Raw genomic sequence first — 21,647 nt, 5'->3', positions numbered from 1 at the left:
AATGAACCAAAACACCTGCTTTTTATCTGCTGATTGTATTGAATCTGCAATGTTAAGCATTTCTGATGCTTCAAATAATCCCAATAGGGTCAGGAGCAAGTGGCTGATCTGAAACAATATTCTACATAACTAATAATGTTTACAGTATTTTGATCAGATTGGATCAAATCACCTGCATCAGGTCAGCATAAGCCATGAGGATACCCTGGAAGACCTTGGATAAGTCTCTCAGGTTGAACGTGTAATGGGACTTGGCAGGAGTTGGGAGGAGCTGGGAGGTGATGGTGGAGTAGACTCGGATTGTAGCATCAACAAGAGCTTCATTCAGAGGCTGGAGAGCTGGAACTGGTCCTAAAGACACACAGAACAGATGGAAGAACAATGTGTGTGTCTCATTTGAAAAAATTAACAAACAGAATAGTCTGCGATAGACTGGCGCCCTGTCCAGGGTGTACCCCTGCCTAGTGCCCGATGACAGCTGGGATATGCACCAGCAGACTCCCACGTAGTGTTGTGCTCAAGACCACAGTATCCAACACCAAGACTTGCCCAAGATCAGAATGCATCGAGACCCCGCGGTGGGGGCGGGCCCCGCGGTGTGCGGGCCTGGGGCGGCCTGCCTCGCTGGTTTGGGGGTGGGTGTGCTGGGGGTGTGCTGGTGTCCTCACCGGGGTTGGGGCGGGGTTGCTAGGTGCCTCGGAGCGATGCTGTTTACTGGGGGGCGGCGCTAGCTGTTCCGGTGGTGGAGGTTGCTGTCGGCCGCCTGGTGGGTCTGTCCTGCCATCTGCGGACCGGTGGGTGGGTCCGGGGCATCTTTGGCTCGGGGCTGCGGTTCCGCACTTGATGTGTGCCTTTGGGGTGCCTCCGTCCCCGCGGTGGGGATCGCCGGTTGCTCGCGGGCCGGTGGGTGGCGCTGCTCCGTGGCTGGCGCTGCCCGGGGGGCGGCGGGCCCTGGGCTGCTGGCCTTGGGCTGTCCGGGGCTGTGCGGTCCTGCTGGGCTGTGGCCGGGTCCTGGGCGGGGGTGGGGGGTGCGTCCCGGGGGGCTTGGCCCGGGGACTTGCCCTTGGGGGTCCTGGTCCCGGGGGGTGCTCCTGGGGCCCGGGGTGATTGGCTGGCTGGCCGGGCCGGTCCTGGCGGGGGTCTTTCGGGCGGGTGCCGCGTGCCGCGCCCTTGCATACCTAATGGTACGGCCCCTGCTTGGGCAGTGCCCCGTGAGGCAGGGTGCTGGGGATGCACAAGGCGGTCTGGCTTGGCCCTTGGAGGGGGCCCTGGCTTTTAAAAAAAAAATAAATAAATAAAAAAACTAAAGCCCGTGGCGCGGGCGACATCAACAATAGGTGATTTGGGGCGCCATGGGGGGCTAGGTTGGGGTGCCTGGGGGCTGGCGGGGAGACTCCCGGCGGCCCCCCTGGTGCCTTATGCGGCTTGGGGTGTGGTCGTCCTCCCTGGGCGGGCTGCTCCTGGTGCTGCGTTCATTCCGGGTCCCTCTGGCCTGGGGTCGGGTCCCTGCTGGCTCTGGGCCCGGCGGCGGGTGCCCGCCGGCTGCCCGTTCGGCGTGGCTCTGGTCGTCTGCTGGGCGTGGGCTTCGGCTCCTCCGCTGGGGTCTCGGGCGGGGAGCTCTCTGGGCCCTCCCCTCGGGGGGTTGGGCGCGGGGGTGTGGGGGGGGTGGGGGGGGATGGGGTGGGGGGGCTGGGGGTTGGGGGTTGGATTGGTGGCGTGGTGCGCTGGGTCCTTGGCTCCTTGGGGCTTTCTCGGGTGTGTATGGGGGGGGGCGATGGTTGCCTCTCGGTTTGGGATCTTGGGGGCGTTCGGGGGGCTGCCTGGCCGTGTGGTGGTCGCCGGGGGCCCCCGGGTTGCCCGCTCTTGCTGCTGGCCTGGCTGCTTCCGGGGCCCGGGGGCGGCTCGTGGGTTTTGCAGTGGCGGTTCTTGGAAATACATTTGTCATGGATGCACTGGCCTTGGGCTGTGGGATAACACTCATACTGGGCTCAACCACAGACACGTTGTTCCCAAATACCTGTTTTATGGAATTTCCACTCACTTCTTCCTCTGCTCACAGCCACCACCATTATTCCTAAGCCGCACACTGGTCACCAAACTGGCTTGATAACTCAACAATAAGCACAATATACACAACCACAATTTCACATCGCATCACTTGAAATCTATCGACTACTCCCCACCCATTCCATTTCCTATCTTGTATTCCTCTTCCCTGTTAACTTCCCCACCCCTCTCCAACCCCTCACCTTGGTGTAACACTGCCCTCTCTTTTTTTACATCCTCCCTTTAATAAAGTATTTCTTACCCTTCCCTAGGGAGGGCTGGTGATGGTCACAATTATGCAATGAAATAAATAAATTTATTTAATTGCAATAACAAAATATGCATTGCTGTTAAAAGATTGCACTTCTTGTAGTGTTAACCTTCGACAGAATGTGCAGACAAGAGAAAAAAAAAAAAAAAAAAAAAAGAATGCATCGAGACCAACTAGCAAGACTTTTGAGAGTCAAGACCAAGACTGAGACAAACCGAGACCATAAAAATCCATTTAAAAAACCATGACAATGTTGAACAGTTAAAGAGCATTCTCTCTTTAGTTATAGTTTCTTTTAAATACATGTGACAGACAAAGATAAATGTGTCTGCAACTATTTTGAAGCAGAACATGTAAAAATCTCAACTTTCAACAAGTTGCTTTAACTAAATTCTTGAAAAAAAATAAACTCTTGTATGTATTAAAAAGCCACTAATAAGTCCAGAATTATTTTACATATCATAAAACCAATGGAAATATCAACATTAACAATAACATAAAATCCCTAGCCAGAAAAAGTTCAGACAAAAAATACAAAATCAATAAAAAAAAATTCAAGCTCACCACCTTTCACTCCTGCTTGTGTGCAGCGGTGTGTGAGTCACTCACTCACAACATTGGGAAGGTTTCAGTCATCACTGGGCGGATTGATGCATGGACTGAAGAGATTTTTCACTTTACCAAGTTCTTCTCCTTATTATCACACTAATAAAGTTGAAGATTAGCAGAAATCAGTGCTGGTCTTGAGCTGTTTTGACGGAAAATGTTCTCTTCATTCCCTATCATTTTCGCCTCAGCATGAAATATTTTTTATGTACCGACTTGAACATTAATAGTGACAATGAACAGGATTATGGCTGAAGAGCTTTGTACACTCGTTTCCTGCTGATCCATTGTGTCATCCTACCACCCTACAGACACACTGGGAACCAGGACTTACTCATCCAGCTTCCCAGGATGGTGGAGAAGATGTGTCTCTTGCTGATATCTTCCATCTCAGTGAAAGAGAGAAAGTTGAAGTGACGTGTGAAACGCTGAGTTATGGGGTTTCGACCTCCTCCGGGGGGTCCCATTGCACAGGCAAAATTGATGTCAATCAAGTGCTTGAATGTCCCTGTAAAACAATATGCACGATTTTACACAAGTTTCCTATTTCCTAATATAAAATTTGGAATGTAAACATGAAACAATCATATTATTTTGAAATGGCTATTAATGTAAAAGATTAACAGGTGATCAGTGTTCCTACCAGGGTTGAGGTCAATTACATTTTTCAATTACAATTACATCTTCAATTATCCATGTTTAATTACAACTCAATTATAATTACGGTGAGTGGCATTTTTTCCCATTACAATTAATATTTTTCCCCTGAAAGTAAATTACAATTACGTTCTTAATTACTAAAGTTCAAATTAAATTATTCACAATTACAGAGCCTGAAATAAATAACCCCATAATATGTTTTTATGGTCTTATGATAGCCTTATCATAGAAAAAAAGAGCAAATTTTTTCCATTTTAATTAATTATCAAATAGGCAATTACAATTAGAATTGACCCCATCCCTTGTTCCTACCTATCTGTTTTCTGTCATGCCAGCCACCGTGGTCCATGAACTGCCTCAGGAGTTCAATGGGAGGCTGGGCTCCATACGTCTCCAACATGGGCATGTTCAAATCATCAATACAAAAGATAAAGTTTTTTCCCATGGGAGGCCCAAACACGCCTTTGCGTCTGACACACAAATACATAAAACAGAGCAACAATATATAAAATCATTATTACGCACACAGTGGCTGAGTGCTGCCTTCACTTTGATTCAATGCAGTGCAGCTTTCCTACCGCTTGTCCAGTTTGCTGTCAATGAAATCTTGTGTTTGGTTGGCTGAGGTTCGGGCAGAGAACATGAGGAAGTGTGTGATATATTTGTCAGGCATGTTTTTTAGCAGCTTGTCTGACATGGTCAGGGTTTTTCCGGTACCAGTCGGGCCAATACACAACACCTGCATGAAAGACATAGAGAAAAATAATTTCTGTTAAGAAAATATCAAAAATTGAACATCTTCTAGCACAGTGGTTCCCAATCTCTTGTGTCCTGTGTACCCCCTTTGTATATTTGCCAAATCATGTGTACCCCCCTTCATATCATAAGTACCCTCTATATAATTTAATCATATGCTTTTTTTTGTGGCTATTTGTGGAACAGCGCACTCTCTTAAACCCTTAACTGTGTCTCGAACATTGATTCCCTAAGCTTAATCTACAAATTCCAAACAATTAGTGTCATTTGAAGTGAAATGTATTTCAAAGAAAACACCAATGCAACTTTTATGTGATTACTTCATTATTAAAGGTGCAGTCCGCGACTCTCAGATCCCTCTCTCCCCCTCCCTCCCCGCTGCTCTCTTGCCCTGCCTCCAAACTTTCCAAAGTCCCTCCGTCAGAGGAGCTAACAAGCTAACGTTAGTCTGACAACAACATCACAGTAATATAACATGCTCTGTTAAAAGCATATTACTGCAGCTCTTCTCTCTCTCTCTCTCAATGTGTACACACCTCAGCAGCACCAACAACAACTCAGTGTCACTAACAGCAGATCACACAAAGGCTGCTGCGCGCACACGAACAACACATGCACCACAGAGTTCTAGTGTAACAATTACAAATCAAATATAACGTCATTCAAGCAGCAGTAATTACCTTTCAATCAGAAAAGTCGCTATTTCCATCTTCTACTCCTCCAGACCATACACTGTAAAAAAGACGGCGCTACAGCCCCGGGAAGGGGGCGGGGCCTGTGAGCAACAGCTGTCAGACAGTCCATCAAACACAGTCCTGGCTCTGATTGGTTTTTTTGTTCGGTCGCGGTGCATTCTGGCAATCTGCCAAAGGCTGCAGGAGCCTCAGTGAGCCTGTTTTTTTCACACAAACTACTAGTTTCATGTAAAGCTGTCCTTACATAGTGACAGCTTGAGCAAATATGACAAAAAGTCACTTTTATAACAGTTGCAGACTGCACCTTTAAGTAAATACGGTCTCCTATGTGAAAAGTAGCTAATTGTTGTCTCCTATTGTCAGAAGTGTGATAAAATGGCCCTTGTAGCACAAAATAATCCTGTTTTAATAAATTACAAGAAAATATAGTATTTTATTGAGCAATAGTACTGGTAGTTTGTGATTAATTTATCAAACAAAAAAATAGCCTAAAAAGAAACTGGAAACATTTCTCAATTATTTTTTAATTAATTGTTAAAAAATTCCGAGTACCCCCTGCAATGTGCTCCTGCACCCCTAGGGGTATGCGTACCCCTGTTTGGGAACTACTGTTCTAGCACAAACTGAGATGAAATGATCCAATCATTGCAAAAATGCATGGGTACTCACAGGCTTCCTATTGGTCAAAAGCATATCCATCAGGAAAGACATTCTCACTGTGTCAGCAGTGGGAACTATTATGTCAGCATAATTAGTTTCTGGTGTGATTTCAACAGTTTTTGCGTATTCCATCCATCTGACCCATTGGACCTGTGGTGTAGCAACAAGAGAATAAAAGCAAATGTGTATTTTATAGTTTTGGCTATGGTCAAAAGGATTTTAAAGCATAAAGCATACGTTTCTGTTGTCATCCTCTTCATTCTCCTCTGGATTGCTAATCCCAGCATCATCAAGTCTGTAGTCGTACACCAAGCCTGACTCAGGAAAACCTAACTCAATCTATGTAACAATTTAATTATAGATCAGTTGTATAATTCTGTCAGAAACAAAATCAAACAATTAATGCACTTTCATAAAGCTGTTAAGGGTGAAAGGACCTCTTTTTCTGCCAATTGGTTTTTGAGCCATGCACTGAAGCGTGTGCGGCTGTCTGCGTCTCCAGTGGCTCCAACGCTCCACACCAGAGAGAAGAAGAACCAGGGCTGGATCAGATCCTTTATACGCTCTAATTTTTTAGGAGGAAACGACAGGCCGCTCTAAAATACAACAAAAGAGGAGAAAACAGCACTAATAACACCAGAGGTCAAAGTAACGGATTACAAGTACTCACGTTACTGTAATTGAGTTGCTTTTATGGGTACTTGTACTTTTTTGAGTATATTTCTAAATCAGAAATTTTGCTTGTACTTAAGTACGTTTTAAAAGAAGTGATTTGTTACATTTCAACACACAACCGTTACTGAGTAAATTATTATTTTTGTTTCAAAATGACCAACAGACTACAAAAAATTAAATGACCAGACATTAATACAATGCATCCCATAATAGTCGACCAATCAGATTAAACATAATGCACCGCTCCAAAACAGTATTGAATGTTATTTTCTCAGATTTAGAGTTAATAAATTTAGCTATACTTTTTATTTTATTGATTTTTAATTGAATTTATTGGTGGTATTTTATTTTTAAAAAATCAATTGTTCATTTTGATAAAGCTTTTATTTCATACAGATGCCTTTGTGGAAAATAAATTAAGTTCCAGTTGTGCAAGATTTAATCTCTTCCTTTTTAAATTTATACATGAGATGTTTACTGTATGGAAGGGAACTATGGCAAGATTTATTACCAAAAATAAACATGGGGGTGAAAGTAACTAGTAACTTGAGTATTTTATGTATGACTTACTTGTACTTGAGTACAATTTCAATCACGTAACAGTACTTCTACTTGAGTAGAATATATCAGTGCTCTTTAGTCCTCTGCACACACACACACATGCTCTAAATATAGACTTTTCTCTGCAACATCGAGACAACATGAATGGGTCAGCCATGCACTCATGATGCTGAAAAAGGTTTTGGATCAGTTGTCTGTTACTATGGTGCTGGGTTTATTTCTACATGTGAGGTTCATTGTATATGATGAAAAATGAACTCGTCTGTCTCTGTGTGTTTGCTTTGTGGTGGTCTGGTGTCCTGTTCTGGATGTGCTCCTCCTTATTTTATGAATCAACTGTGATAGGAGACAGGACAGCAGCCCATACACATGAGGTTAGGAGAGGATGGTTGCAATTTTTTTAAGACAATATATAACAATAATGTAGCACTGTAGTAATTGATTGTGTTCGAAATCGCATATTAACGTACTACTCATAGTAAATCTGACATCAAAATTAGTAAGTAGTGCGTTCACATTAGATAGTATGAAAAGATTGAGTACGCAAGAAATACCTCGATGTGTACCATAGCGGGACATTTTTTATGTATGCACTGTCTAGTCATACTCAACCACCCCATGATGCGTGGCGACTCCGAGTGGAACATAAAATCGTCCTAGGACCGGCTTCAAGCTATAAGTCAAACATTCCCTTTTCAAAACAAAAGCATCTCTTCTTGTCTTACATTAGTTTTTCAATGCTTTTGTAAATATAGCTCTTGTTTTGAAGTTAACCAGCCCAAAGGAGGGTCTCTGAAAATCTTCAAGATGTCGGCATGAAATGTGTGTTCGTGAGTTTTATGGATGAAATGACCACATGTTAATATTCTACTTGTTCCCTTTCTCACCTAAAATGCTTTCAGAACTTCCAAAGGTGGAGAATCAATGGAGATATTTTACCTTAGTGTGCTTCAGGTTTTTGTCATTGTAGGTTCCCAATGTATCTTGGGAAACGCTCATCATCCTAATCCTCCTAACCATACTTATCGTATAAAGTAGACAGTATATACTCATTGAGATTGTAGTGTATACTGTATAGTAGGAGTATGCCATTTCAAACACAGCCATCGTGTGCAGTTTTGCCATTGATAAACTAGTCCTTGAAAAATGTTCATACACACCTTTTGGTTATTGAAGGGACCAAAAAAGCAGTCCATCAGTTTGAGCAGGCTGAAGGTAAGATTACCGTCTAGGGATGTGATGACTTCTTTTACTGATGAGCGGACAAATTTGATTGAGTCCTGTAAAACAGATTGTAAAAATGTTCTGCCCTTGTTTTCCTCAGCCATGAAGAAAGCTTTAAATATTTCTGCTGGATGTTCACTGTTACATTGACTCCTCCATTTACCTGCAGGAATGTGGCAAATAGAAGATTTAGCTGTTCTGTGTAGACTTTCAGGCCTTCAGGGATCTGCTTTAACCAGCACTCTGTAAAGGAAGTGAGGCCCAGAACACTGGGCTCCAGGTAGACCATGCCACAGCGAGACACTGTGGCTGGAGACGCCATGGCCAAGTCCTGAACCTCAAACATCATGGTCATCTCCTGCAAGAGAAGGACAAATCCATTCTGAAGGATTAGTGCACAGAGATAGGTAGGAAGAACAAATCAATCTTACATCAGTGAGCTTTATGATCTCCCCAGAGCTAAGACACAGCTTTTTGTTGTCATCCAGCACCGTGTTCATGTTCTCAATCCACACAGCGTCTACTGGGCCATCGAACATGTACCACTTTTTAGTTTTGTCCATAGACGCTGCTCCACTCCGAACCAGAGATGGCAGTATACCGTCTGCCCTGCAAGGTTGGATAAAGAGATTCAAATCTGGATGCCTTTTTTAATCTTTCTCCTGGACCCAGTTTTTCAAAAGTACTCAGCTCGGATTCTGGATAATGGATTGGATCAAATCTTGAAAAGGAGTTATTTAAAAGAAAAATCTCGGTTTTGATCCGGCTCAAACCTTTAGTTTGGGTTTTTCTGATCTTTTTAGTAGGATTGGGATCACTTTGATCTTAAAAATCAGGCTGTCACTCTGATCAACACTAAACAGTCAAAGAGTGTCAGTCCTGTTTCTGTGAAAAAACCCTGGAACCAAACATAACAACCCTGGATCAATCTGACACTGAGAATGTTCATGTACATACCTTTAATTTAAAATGTTCTCCTGCACTACTTATCAATGCTCTACTGCACTATTTTCCTTTTATTATTATTATATTTTATTGTTATCTTTCTTTTCTATTATTTTCCTTCTTTTTATCTTATTTTTTTTAATTTTTTTTTTTAATTTTTTTTTTTTTATACTATTATTATTATTATTATTATTATTATTATTATTATCATCTTGTTATTTTATCGAGTTTGCACATTCTAGTCTAACTACTGTTTATATTTATACTTATGTTTATACTTATTATCATCTTTTCTAGTTGATTGTTTATTATTGAATGTTTTCACTATTGAAGAGAGCACAGTTGACCGAGTCAAATTCCTCGTGTGTACAACATACACTTGGCGAATAAAGATGATTCTGATTCTGATTCTGATTAAACTGATCCCATTAGAAAGGTGGATTCAGCATGGATTTCAGGTCCAAAATGTAATGAAACTTTAAAAGTGTATAAATTCATAATATATTTAGATCATGCGGTGTAGCCTACAAGATATATAAACAAATTAATTTGATTTGTTCAACTGTCAGGCTACAGCGATTAGGTAGGCTAAAACAGTAAAGGTCTACAGCAAAGAAAAAAAGAGTTTGGCCTCATAAAATAATCCCTCAAACAGCTGTCAATATTGATCACAAATAATATATTTAATTCTGTCACTAACTGATGTATATTCACCACAATCAGAAAGTTTTTAGATGATTTTTTAGTGATGCATGCAATGATAAATCCAAAACAAATCAAAATCAGAAATAGTGTTAAACTATTGCGTCCCTTGTTGCACGTTCTGTTTGTTGGTTCTGGTTCTGGCAGAAATCAGGAAGTTGGTCAGGTCTGTCCTTCATCAAACAAAGATGAGCTCAGGTTGTCCTTATTTGGTGATCCTGAAAAGTTTCTATCCGGATCAGATTGATTATCAAATCCGGATACATTTTATTCGGATTAAACCTTTTGAAAAACCGGGCCCTGGATTGAATTGAAAAAATATCACTTACCACTCATGTGTGAGTAAGTCATACTCTCCGTAGAGCTGTCCCATGGTGATCGATTTTGGATTAAGGACATGTATCTGAACGGCCTCATACACGCCACCGCTCACAGAGAGCTGGCCCTTTAGGGCTGTCATTGCAGCACCTAGGACCTCATAACACTAAAATACATAGTAGTCATTCATTGGCTGCAACCAGGGTTGGGGTCAATTACATTTTTAAATTACAATTATGTCTTTAATTATCCATGTTCAAGTACAACTCAATAATGATTACCATGACCAGCATTTTTTTCGGATTACAATTAAAAATACAATTATAATTTTTCCCCTGAAAGTCAATTATATGTACGTTCTAAATTACTAAAGTTCAAATTCAATTCATCACAATTATCAAGCCTGAAATAAATAACTTAACTTTCCTCTTCAATTCAATTAAACTTTATTTATATAGTGCAAATTACAATAATAGTCATCTCAAAGTGCTATCAAAATATGTTAGCTTTATGTTGTGTTAGCATCTCCTATGATAAGGGATCAGTTTTGACCCATGTCTTCAATCAGCTGTAAAATACACTAAAAATGATCTATTATCTAATTTGTTTCTCATCTCTTGGTTACCTTGTTAGGCTTCCTTATCCATGAAAATATTGGTTTTAATATTTTTGGTGTGGGGGCGTCTGACTCTTTTTTCTGTCAGTATACCATTAGATGTAATAAAAAAAAATTAAAATGGTAAAATGATCCTTAAGAGAACTGACAGGTAGTGGGAAAAGTTTATATGAAACACATTTTAATAATTAACTACGTATGTTTTGAGTTTAAATTACAATTACAAAGTGAACTATCTGAACTCAATTACAATTCGATTATGATTAAAACAGTAAGTTGTTTTATTTATTAATTATGCAATTACAATTATAATTGACCCCAACCATGGCTGCAATACTAACAGATACATACCCTCACCTATGCAGAAGCCTAAGAATCCCACAGGGATAATGCTAATTACTCACCTTGGTTTTACCTGAACCAGAAGGTCCCACCAACATCAGACCATGTCTCACTACGGTAGTCTCGTAGAGCTGAATGCACTTATGAATAAAACCTGCAATCATCACAACGCTAGGTTTTACTCACTGTACAAATTAAAAAGACTGCTTGAGTTAGCAAAGTTTGAAGTAACACCAACCATCCACATCTTTGAGGTTCTTCTTTGCGCAGATGCTGCGCATCGACTCCTCCAGCGGACCATAATTCAGTGGTTCTTGTTTTGTGTTTGGAAATAGATCAGACAGGATGCCTGCGAAGAGCTTCAGATCTTCCTGTAAAAACTTTGGCACATTGACATCTTGAATGGCCCGAAGAACGATTAAACCCTGAAGGACAGAAAGAAAAACCTTTAAGCCGCTTATCAATGTTTAGATATTTAAATCAAGAGAAGTTTACTTCATCCATGTCCGGGTTTTCCCTCTTAAGGTTTCCAGCAGCACAGATCACAGTCTTCACAGCTCTCATACCAAAATCGTAGTGATCCTTTGTAGAAAAACAGGCAAAATTTAAATTAGTTTCACAATATAGAAGGCAAAATACATGCAAGGTTAATAAGTTCATACCTGAGAGCTGAGTTGTTCAGATGACAGCTTGAACGTTGTGGTTATCTTCTTGGACAGAATCTTGGCTTCACTGAAGCCAAACGAGTACAAGGAGATCTCAGCTATCATTGCATAATCAGGGACCATCATGGCCACGGGACGAAACAGCGCCTGTGGAAGTCTCAATAGTTAAAACGAATTCGCTCACTCTCTGTAGAAAACAGTCACTTGATTGGATAGAAAAGCTTAAGTTCAGACCTTGAGATTGTCAGGAAGTTCTGTGCGGCCGGCGTAACCAGGATTCATAGTGATGAAGACTGCACATGATGAGACCAGAGGGATCTTCACCCCTTCAAACTGAAACCACTCAGCCTGAATGAAAAAACACCAAAAAAAAACTTGTTGGCTGAATGTAATAAAAAGTGAACTTCTTGTGGATATGTAGGTCAACATGAGATGTTAGCGAGGCATAAATTACAAGGTTCAGGCCAATTCATTTTGTAAGAGTAATTCTAACATACTGTATTTGTCAATTAGGTTCAGACTTCTTGGGTTTTTAAACTTGTACGATATGATTTTGTGTCACTTGAAAGTAATGGATTACAAGTATTCACATTACTGTAAATGAGTTGCTTTTATGGGTACTCTAAATCAGTAACTTTGCTTGTACGTTTTAAAAGAAGTGATTTGTTACATTTCATTTAGAAAATATACTTTAAAAAGTAAATTTTCTAAATCAGTAATTAAGTACATTTTAAAAGAAGTAAAGTCATTTGTTACATTTCTATACCCAACAGTTACTGAGTAAATTATTTAAAAAAAAATAGTACCTTAAACCACAGTACTGTACTGATTTCAGGTCTGCAGTTTATGAAGGTACTGTACATTGAACATAATCCATATGTTCTTAGTCGTGCAATTTATGATCAAAGCCCAGCTATTTTCTTGGGTTCAGGTTGGGGTTTCTACCTATTATGTTGTAACCCACATGGCACATTTGGCAAGGCACTGTTTTAGAGTATATACATGTAGTTATACTTAGACCCTGATATTTTTATTTTTATTTTGAAATTGGTGTTATTTTATTTTAAAAAGAATTGTACATTTTGGCAAACCTTTTATTCTATACAGATGCCTTTGTGGAAAATAAATCAAGTTCCAATTGGTCTCTTCCTTTTTAAGTTTATACATGAGATGTTTACTGTATGCAAGAGAACCGTGGCAAGATTTATCACCAAAAATAAAGCTGGGAGGTGAAAGTCACAAGTAACTTTTAGTTTGAGTAGTATTTAATTGAGCTACTTTTTACTTTTGCGTACAAAGTCAAGAAAGTAACAGTATTTCTACTTGAGTAGGATATATCAGTACTCTTTACATCTCTGCTTAATGCTATTGTGTAGTTACAACTAATAAAGACAATTATAATCCAACAAATGTTGAAATTATGCTTGGAGGTTATCATCATGCCCAATTGAATCTACTTTTTATGGGAAAGGGTCGGTGTTGGCCACCCACAGTACTAGGGAACGATCTGCAGTGATGTTGATCCGGGAGAGAATCGATCTAGCAATGTTCAGTTTCTTGGTTTACTTCTTTGACCATTAAGCGACTGGTCAACACATTAAGAGATTGGGTATCATGGTATATAATTGCACTTACCCTCTGCTGCTGAGCCTTTTGTATAGTCGTGATTTGTTGTGCCACCACTGATAGCACTTCAACATCAATACGATTGAACTCATCAAAGCATGCCCAGGCACCAGAACTGCAAAACACACAATGATTAGGAATCAAATGTGTCTACTACTATATTTAAATGTTAAGCAGACAGTCTTGGGCTTTTTTACCAGGCCAGTCCTTTGAGAAACTTGCCCATTGCCATAAAATCAAGCTGATCAGAGCAATTAAAAACAACAGTCTGGATTGCAAGAGCCTTTCCCAAATCTTTCGTGGTTTCTGTTTTTCCAGTCCCCGCTGGACCTGCAGGAGCACCTCCAAATTTAAGGTGCAGAGCGCCAGTTAGGGTCAGGTAGCATCTGAAAGAACCAGTGAAACCTGATTAAAAAAGTGTCCCAGGTACAGACAAAAGGCGGCAGACGTCTACCTGTCAGTGAGCGGAGTAATGACCAGGCGTCCTGAGTTACCAAGATACTCATATCCATACAAGAACTCTGCATTCACTGATTGAACGCACAAGTCATCTTTTGTCCAGTAATATCTACAAACACACAATCGTAACACTCCATTGTTTATATTGCAGAGAACAGTCTCATAATACCAGAAAAAATAATCAAGTCACCTGAGCTGGCTGATCCATTCAAAGTCATCAATGCTGGAGACATTTTGCTCCACTAATTTTGCAGCTACATCCTTAGCATGGACCTCGATAACAATAAGGGCGGAGAGCACAGCTCGCTGCATCGTGGACAGAGGACCTCTAACCAGCTGCACTAAGTCAAACAGCTTCACAAACAAATGTCAAATATTTAGGATGTGCAAGGTTTCACTGTATTTAATCTGATTGATGCTCAATCAGGCTCCAGACCTGTGATTTAAGTTGAGGGTAAAGATGTTTGGCCAAATCTTGCTGCTCTAAAGCCTTAGAAACTTCCAACGTCCAGAAGACCTGACAGCCAGCTATGACCACCTGCCCCGGCCACGATAACACCCACTCTGTACGAGGTTCCTAAGAGAAAAAATATATACCAGAGCTTAAAACTTAAAAATACAGACCAAAACATGAAGAAACCTGATACAGATATTACAGGAAATCATTAAATCAAAACATAAAAAAGCAAAAATTAGATATATTGCCTCAGGGTAAACTTTGAGCGAGCGATCAATGTTATCCCTCAAAGTGGATTTCATGGACTTCTCCACATCCCTCAGCCAGTCCTCCACATTTCCAGTCGGTCGTACTGGTAAGAAGAGTTTCACCTCCTCTCCTTCTCCAGAGTACATATGCGTGATTTCAAGGTCTGACTGAAAATGAAGCTAGAAGCCAAAGACAAACACAAGGTTTCTTGACCAAATGTAGTTTTGTGCATAAAGTAAAAGGAGAAAACAACCCAAGACCAGGTGGAACCAACCTTAGCAATGTTCTCAAAGCATTTACGCAGGTGTGGCTGAACAGCTGTTGGATCTTTGGTCTGGGACAGAATCTCCAGCAGCTCATCGTCAGACAGAAAATAAAACCTATAAAAAAACATTTACTGTTTCACATTGTCAGTAAACTACTGCTTTTACATACTTATTTCAGGCATTTAATCAAATTCAAGGGCATAATAACAGCATGAAGGACAAAACAAACAAAACAAAAAAAAAAACCAGGACAGAACAAAGCATCAAACAAGCATACATAAGTGCTGCGATCGGAGTTTAGCAGAAAGTATTAGAATTTAGTTGAAAATTTAGTCAACTAAACTTCAAAACAAACACAAAACAGTTGGGGAGCTGAATGGACCCCCTGAGTAGATCTAACCTGGGGAAAGAGCCACGTTTAGTCTCCAGGTATTCACTGAGACCCTTCTGCACCTTTTCCAAAAGGATGTTGCACTCCTTAAGTTTCTCAAGTAGATCAGCATCAGGACACAACTCAATGACCTATAAACAGACGTAGAAACCACTGTAAAAAGTCTATATCAGAGTAAACCATGTTTAATATGCTGCTAGGGCTTTGACCTTTGGGTTTTTAAATGCACTGTTCATAACTCTCTTCCATTTTTGCTCCATTCTTTGGAATTTTGTTCCTTCCTCTGGAAGCTGTTTGTTGATATCATCAGAGCTGAAGATTGGCTCCAGGTATAGCCAGGAGCGCTGGCACATCAACCACTCCTCCAGCACATCCTGTTTGTACCCAAAGAGGGCAGAATTATAACACTATACGATGTGGAAAAGAGAAACAACAAAAGCTGAAGAGGAGGTACTTGTGTCAGCCTGAGTTTGCTCTCCCAGGTGTTGATGCGCTCCTCAAAGGCCTTTTTGAAAGGGGAGAAAGACATGCTCTGAGTCATGACGATATGATCGTCCAATAACTGGGACGCCTCGTCTGGGCTCTGGAGGATGTATGTTCCTGTTTCCTTATAGGGCAGCACATTAAAGATGACTGTAGACCACTCATGTTCCATCTTTTCCAGAGCCTAAACAGAGCAGTGTGGACAAGTATAAGAAAAATCCTGTTTAATGATGATGCTTTTTAAGAATAAGATTACATTTTTTCAGCACAGTTACAAATATCAGTTTCTGTTAAGATTGCACATAATATCATTTGAGCATCGTCATCACAATGTACGTGTGCGCAAAAGTTACATTGCGGGTCCTGCAATGTTTTTACACACAAACAACGCACACATTTGTCCAGTAAAATCAGCCTTTAGGATGATAAATTGTGTGCAGACGATCTTCCCTGGTGGACTGACTGAACTGGCAAAGCCACTAAACATCTCCGTGAGTCGACATTCATTGTTGTGGGAAGAGTAACACCGGATTTCCACTGGATGCGGAATGGCTGCACAGCAGAACATTTCTGTGCTCCTCCGTCCGTCAATATCGACCGGTTGGGTCTTTAATGCCCATGGTTGTGGCTCCACCAGATTGCGGGTATTGCGAGGACTCAGGATATCTCCCTAACTGATGCATAATCGCGCAATATAACCAGTTGTAGCAATAATAATAATACATTTTATTTGTATAGCACTTTTACAGTGCTCAAAGACGCTTTACAGGGATAAACAATAAGTAAAAATACAGAGGCATAGACTTAAGTAAAAACACAAAGTAATAAACAATAGGTAGACTACAAGATAAAATGGCTATACATTAAAAGCAGTCCGAAATAAGTGGGTTTTGAGGTGTTTTTTGAAGGCGAGAAGGTCCAAGTTGTAGTCAAGAGAACTACAAAACAATATAAACAGTTTGTGTTCTTCGAGAGGAACAGAGGGAAATTGACTTGTTCTTGCCCTGTAGATCTTCCACTTTTGTGGAGATTATTATCTATATTTGTATGTGAAATATGATCCGCCCCCACCTAGTGCCCTAAGAAAGCTGGATCCACCTTGAACACGGAGCATTTTATTTTGAAAATAAACTGGATATTTTATTCTATGTCTGTGCCCTACTTCCTGATTCGCATGAGCTTATCTTTGCTGAAGTTATCCATCGTGCTCTGGCGTCTGGCAAAAACTAAAGCTCTGCGTATGTGTTGCGGAGGGCGCCAGACTGATGGACGCGTTCTGGAGCCGTGACGCACCACATCCACAGGCTGTGGAAACTGATACATTGACTAGTTAAATAAAGGTTAAGAAAAGGAACTAAAAGATTTACAAACACGGGACAGATGCAGATTAATTTTTCTACAAGATGGCAGCAGTGCAGCATTTTGAGTCATATGGTGAAAATTACTGTATTTTTTCATATCGCCATATATATTGCAGGGTTAAAAAAACATGAAGCCCTAGTTACTGTATAGAAAAGGTTTTATAAACACCAATACATGCACCTTTTTACTGTATAGTTACTGTACAGCCAAATGTACCTGCTCGAACGTGTACTCTTTTCCAGCCGTTTGGGCCACATGAGCAATGTCATCTGCGTAGTTTTGCAGCCCAAGCTCCAGACAGCGAGACAAGGTCAAGTTGGCTTTGGGCTTGACTTTTATCTGAATACGTTCTGAAAGCATCTCCCAGTGTCGACTCCTCATACCCGGGTTCCTTAAGCCCTGAATCAGAGGGATGTAAGGAAGGAAGTCCTCAATTTTGTTGTTGATTGCAGTTGCCACCAATTGGCAATCTAGATTTATGAGAGATAGAGAGAGGTCAAGATGAGAAACTGTCAGAAGTTATTTGCCTCAGTTAGAGTTTGAGTCAGCACACGTGTGGAAACAGACCTGGCTTTTCCTCAAAGTGTTTTATACATTTCAACATGGTGTTGTGTGAATCAGTGATAGTGCGCTCAAATTGCTCAGGGTCGATGGAGGATAAGGGATCGTTGAGCCAACTCTCATGCACTCTCAGCCAGTCAGAGGTAGTGATCCATAGGTCTTGAAAAGGCTGGAAGTCCTTTATCAACTTTTTGAGATGATCAAACTGTAACCCATATAATAATTGAGAGTTAGAAAGACAAGTTTGAATATTTGTAAGGTTAGTGAACTAAATTGAATTTGGCTGATTGTATGACTCTTCATTTACATTGGTGGGAGGCACAGCGAAGAGACGTTCTCTGTTATTGTAAGTTTGAGCCAAAGTCTGGAACTCCTTAAGTTGTTTACTCATGCGCCTGACCTCCTTTGCCAACTCATGGGCATGTTCAATGTCTGTATGGTTTGCAAATCCAGAAATCAGCACCTATAGACACAATTTCAAGACATTATACCGTATCTACTTTTTCCTAAATACTGTGCAGAACCTTTGAAAAACTGAAGAAATGTGATTGAAATCATGAATTGTCCAGAGCAAATTGGTTCTAACTGATGTTTACAGGCTCCACAAACCTGCAGGGAATCTAGGCTCTCCTCAAAGTTTCTCTGCTCTGCTATTTGGATTTCATGGAAGTGTTTCTCATCCTTCACATGCTGGCTCACTACTGTCTCCACCTGAGCCAATATCCTCCGAGGCCAGGCGAGAGCTGTCCACCTGCACAGAAAGGTAACAGCATCAGGTCCTAATGATGCTATTGAGATGAACGAGAGCAAACACACGCATTAACAGAATGAAATGAATACACCTACTGTTTGTTAACATCGTCAGTTGTAAGCGAGAAGAAAAACTCTTCAAACATTTTGTATTCTGACATGATGGCACCGAAGAGTTCCTGTTGAAAGTAGATGATTGACACTTAATTGATTTCTTAATACAGGTGTGTCAAACATATTTTAGTTCAAGGACCAAATACGGACCAGTTTGATCTCAAGTGGGCCGCAAATTTTAGGCAGGGAAACAAGCATTTTTAACATTATTCTGCCCTGTAAATATATGTAAAGTATTGGAAGTTATAGAAAATATCCATCTTTAAATTTCCTTGAGTTTGTGACCAATATTTATTTAATTTAGGAAAAAAAAATTGAGGGATAATTTTAACAAAATTGATGGATTTTGGAAAAGATAAGGATTTATTTTTCAACAATTTGCAATTAAAAATGACTGATCGTGTGATAAAAGTGTGGGAAAAACTGTGCACCCTGGCAAATATTGTGGATATTAATTGAATTTATGTATTTGGAAGGGCTGAGAAATCTACAACTGAACTACTTAGTATTTTTACACAATGATTTATGTTTTCTGTTAATTACGACTTTATCCTGCGGGACAAATTTGATGATGTAAAGCAGTGTTTCTCAAATGGGGGTACGCGATGGCACTACAGGGGGTATTTGAAACAGAGAGAGTGGAAAATGAACAAATAAAAGCATTAAAAATATGGTGTTGAATAATGTTTATTTTTAGTTTAAAAAAAGTATAATCATAATAATGATGATGGAAATTACCTTAATTAGAACATGAACTGAAAATACAAGGCAGGAGTTGACCAGAAATGATAAAAACCAAAGAAAAACATTTATTCATGAGCAACAAAACACTATTTTTTTCCACTTATTTTAAAAACGGGATTATTTAAAATGTGTGTTAATGCTCATTCATTCCATCATTGTGCGCTACAGCTGTTTTTTTTACAGTATTCTGAGCAAAATGTTGTAGTTAGACAAAGGGGGTACTTGGATTTAGAAATCAGAGAAAGCGGGTGCTTGAACCAAAGAAGAACCACTGCTTTAAAGGGCCGGATTTGGCCTCTGGGCCTTGTGTTTTCCACGTGTCTTAATAAGAGCCATTAAAATATCAATGTAATCCCATAAAGCTACACCTTATGGTGTATAAGCTGTTCAGGGATCTGTTTCATCCATTGACTCTTTTCAGTCAGTTCCTCAATGCTGTTGGGTTTTTCATTGAGTTTCCTGCTCATTTTGTTAAACTCTTCACATGCCTGAACACAAAAGAAAACAGGAATAGAATTAAAAAGAGAACAGGGCACTAATGATGAGATGGAAAAAAATTCTTATCGTTCATTACTTACATCATCAACTTGCCTACGGAGGTTTTGGGCAAACCAACCCAGCAGTGCATTGGCTAAAGCTTTCTTTTTCTTTGTAAGAGACTGTCGTACAGCCTCAACACGAACGGAAAATAGACCAATTGTGATGATGGAAGGCAAGGACTCTTCAATTATTTTAGCTTCTTTTAGATGTTGTTCCACCTCTTTCCTCACTTCTTGGGAAGTCTGCTCTGGATCATGAGCTCTAGGGTTTAAATAAAGGAGATGAAGAGGCAAAGGCTTAAGTAAGTGTCCTTTTCAGCTAAATGCTCTTTAAACCACACACATACTTGAGAAAGGTGTCTATGTTCAAGTTCTGAAGTTCCAAATATTTTTCATATTCAGCAGCATATGCCCTGAGTGGTATGAAGGCTTTTATCAGAGCATGTCCGACCTTCTCTTTCAGCTCAGTAATTTGTGGCTCCCACAAATTCACCGATTCCAGTATTGCATCACCGCTAGTGAACAATTTACACATCACAAACTGTAACAGTAAAAAAACAAAACAATAAATTATTCTATATGATATTAATGACAAGTAAACATGCACTAGCACAAGGGTCACCAATACAATACCAGGTAGCCTGCGTGGACCATGTGAGGTGCCCTCAGGAGCTCTAGTCTCCAATGAGCGCCATTTAAAATCTGATATACTTTCCAGAATTCAAACTCACAAAGATAAATACGTATTAGAGATTTACTTAGTAAAGTTAAATACTGCTGCACCTGATAATGTTTTAGTACTAAATTACCATCTTTAAATGTTTATTTTCACTTGTTTTCAAGTGCTGCAGATTTAGTGTATAATCAGTGGTATGTTATATATAATATGATATATATAAAATATCTCTTTAAAAGCAAGGAATCTGACTGCGTGTGTGTGTGTGTGTGTGTGTGTGTGTGTGTTCCTCAACTATCTCTGAGGAACAGGATCAAACTGACCTGAGAGTTTCAACATGGCTGCTGTTTGGTTCAAGGGTGAGACGTTGGATTTGTTTGGACGCCCCACCCCCTGAGTCGATGGACTCTGTGATGATGTCATTCCTATGTTCTAATGTTCCAATGTATAAAGAGAGATGTCATCAGCCCTACCTCTTAAAAGCAAATAATCTATGTTTGTCTGTGTGTGTGTGTGTGTGTGTGTGTGTGTGTGTTTTTTCCTCAAATATCTCTGCGGATCAAACACAACCTCATTTGGCCATCCATAAAAAAAGCTACTTAACCTCCTACTTTTCTAAAGCAATACATACTTCCTACGGGCACTGCACTAGTATTTTTATAAAACGCAAGGTGGATTCTCATAAAATGATGTAATTGTTACCTTGTACATTGTTTGTTAGTAGATAGTAAAATAAGATGATAATTTTCTATGAAATGTAACGAAAATGAAACAATTGCATGAAATAGGAGAAATTAAGTGTTGCATGTTGAAACGTAAACATTTCCGACCTTTTTAAGTTACTGCTAGCCTTCGTTATTATCTTACCCTCTAATTAAAGTGAGACCATGAACATTTAGTATTTAAGAAGTGCTTTTCTAACTAGTAGCCCTTCAGACTATACATGAAGTAGCTCACAGTTTCAGAAAGGTTAGACCCCTGCACTCGCATCAGTTTAAGTTTAATTTTCTTCAATTTGCTTATCTGTAGGCCTACTCTATAAGATAGATTCATGGTTACCGTCTCAAGTTGTGGTAAGCTGTGAGTCGCCAGGACGCCTTTATCAAACAGATCAATGGTGGTTTTAAATTTCTCCAGAGGAGTACTGTAATGAACACCGGTCTGGTCCAAAACCAGATCCACAAGGAAGACTGGATTCTTCGTTGGCCTACACACAAATAATGGTGCA

The 21,647-nt window shown here is 40.2% G+C and overlaps 1 protein-coding gene across 1 annotated transcript in view; it reads right to left on the bottom strand.

The window, feature by feature from the left end:
* Positions 1 to 21,647, bottom strand: part of dnah1 (dynein, axonemal, heavy chain 1) — a 56,131-nt gene that overhangs the window by 25,473 nt on the left and 9,011 nt on the right. Inside the window, exons 9-43 of the mRNA XM_028446976.1 lie at positions 21,479 to 21,626; positions 20,091 to 20,284; positions 19,783 to 20,005; positions 19,573 to 19,692; positions 18,443 to 18,525; positions 18,206 to 18,347; positions 17,904 to 18,059; positions 17,603 to 17,801; positions 17,252 to 17,505; positions 15,645 to 15,857; positions 15,400 to 15,564; positions 15,200 to 15,321; positions 14,808 to 14,913; positions 14,533 to 14,712; positions 14,264 to 14,404; positions 14,018 to 14,181; positions 13,823 to 13,936; positions 13,566 to 13,754; positions 13,378 to 13,483; positions 11,977 to 12,090; positions 11,740 to 11,889; positions 11,573 to 11,659; positions 11,316 to 11,502; positions 11,140 to 11,231; positions 10,131 to 10,285; positions 8,586 to 8,763; positions 8,318 to 8,512; positions 8,091 to 8,210; positions 6,132 to 6,290; positions 5,932 to 6,033; positions 5,704 to 5,844; positions 4,162 to 4,322; positions 3,896 to 4,053; positions 3,258 to 3,431; positions 173 to 351 (exon numbers count right to left, since the gene is read on the bottom strand). Of these exons, the coding sequence (XP_028302777.1) occupies positions 173 to 351; positions 3,258 to 3,431; positions 3,896 to 4,053; positions 4,162 to 4,322; positions 5,704 to 5,844; positions 5,932 to 6,033; positions 6,132 to 6,290; positions 8,091 to 8,210; positions 8,318 to 8,512; positions 8,586 to 8,763; positions 10,131 to 10,285; positions 11,140 to 11,231; positions 11,316 to 11,502; positions 11,573 to 11,659; positions 11,740 to 11,889; positions 11,977 to 12,090; positions 13,378 to 13,483; positions 13,566 to 13,754; positions 13,823 to 13,936; positions 14,018 to 14,181; positions 14,264 to 14,404; positions 14,533 to 14,712; positions 14,808 to 14,913; positions 15,200 to 15,321; positions 15,400 to 15,564; positions 15,645 to 15,857; positions 17,252 to 17,505; positions 17,603 to 17,801; positions 17,904 to 18,059; positions 18,206 to 18,347; positions 18,443 to 18,525; positions 19,573 to 19,692; positions 19,783 to 20,005; positions 20,091 to 20,284; positions 21,479 to 21,626 (5,371 nt within the window). The remainder of the gene's footprint in view (positions 1 to 172; positions 352 to 3,257; positions 3,432 to 3,895; positions 4,054 to 4,161; positions 4,323 to 5,703; positions 5,845 to 5,931; positions 6,034 to 6,131; positions 6,291 to 8,090; positions 8,211 to 8,317; positions 8,513 to 8,585; positions 8,764 to 10,130; positions 10,286 to 11,139; positions 11,232 to 11,315; positions 11,503 to 11,572; positions 11,660 to 11,739; positions 11,890 to 11,976; positions 12,091 to 13,377; positions 13,484 to 13,565; positions 13,755 to 13,822; positions 13,937 to 14,017; positions 14,182 to 14,263; positions 14,405 to 14,532; positions 14,713 to 14,807; positions 14,914 to 15,199; positions 15,322 to 15,399; positions 15,565 to 15,644; positions 15,858 to 17,251; positions 17,506 to 17,602; positions 17,802 to 17,903; positions 18,060 to 18,205; positions 18,348 to 18,442; positions 18,526 to 19,572; positions 19,693 to 19,782; positions 20,006 to 20,090; positions 20,285 to 21,478; positions 21,627 to 21,647) is intronic.

Source organism: Gouania willdenowi, chromosome 5, assembly GCF_900634775.1.
Source record: "Gouania willdenowi chromosome 5, fGouWil2.1, whole genome shotgun sequence".
NCBI classification, from domain to species: Eukaryota; Metazoa; Chordata; class Actinopteri; order Blenniiformes; family Gobiesocidae; genus Gouania; species Gouania willdenowi.
Note: the sequence above shows the minus strand (reverse complement) of the source record. Positions and strands in the feature narration are given on the sequence as shown.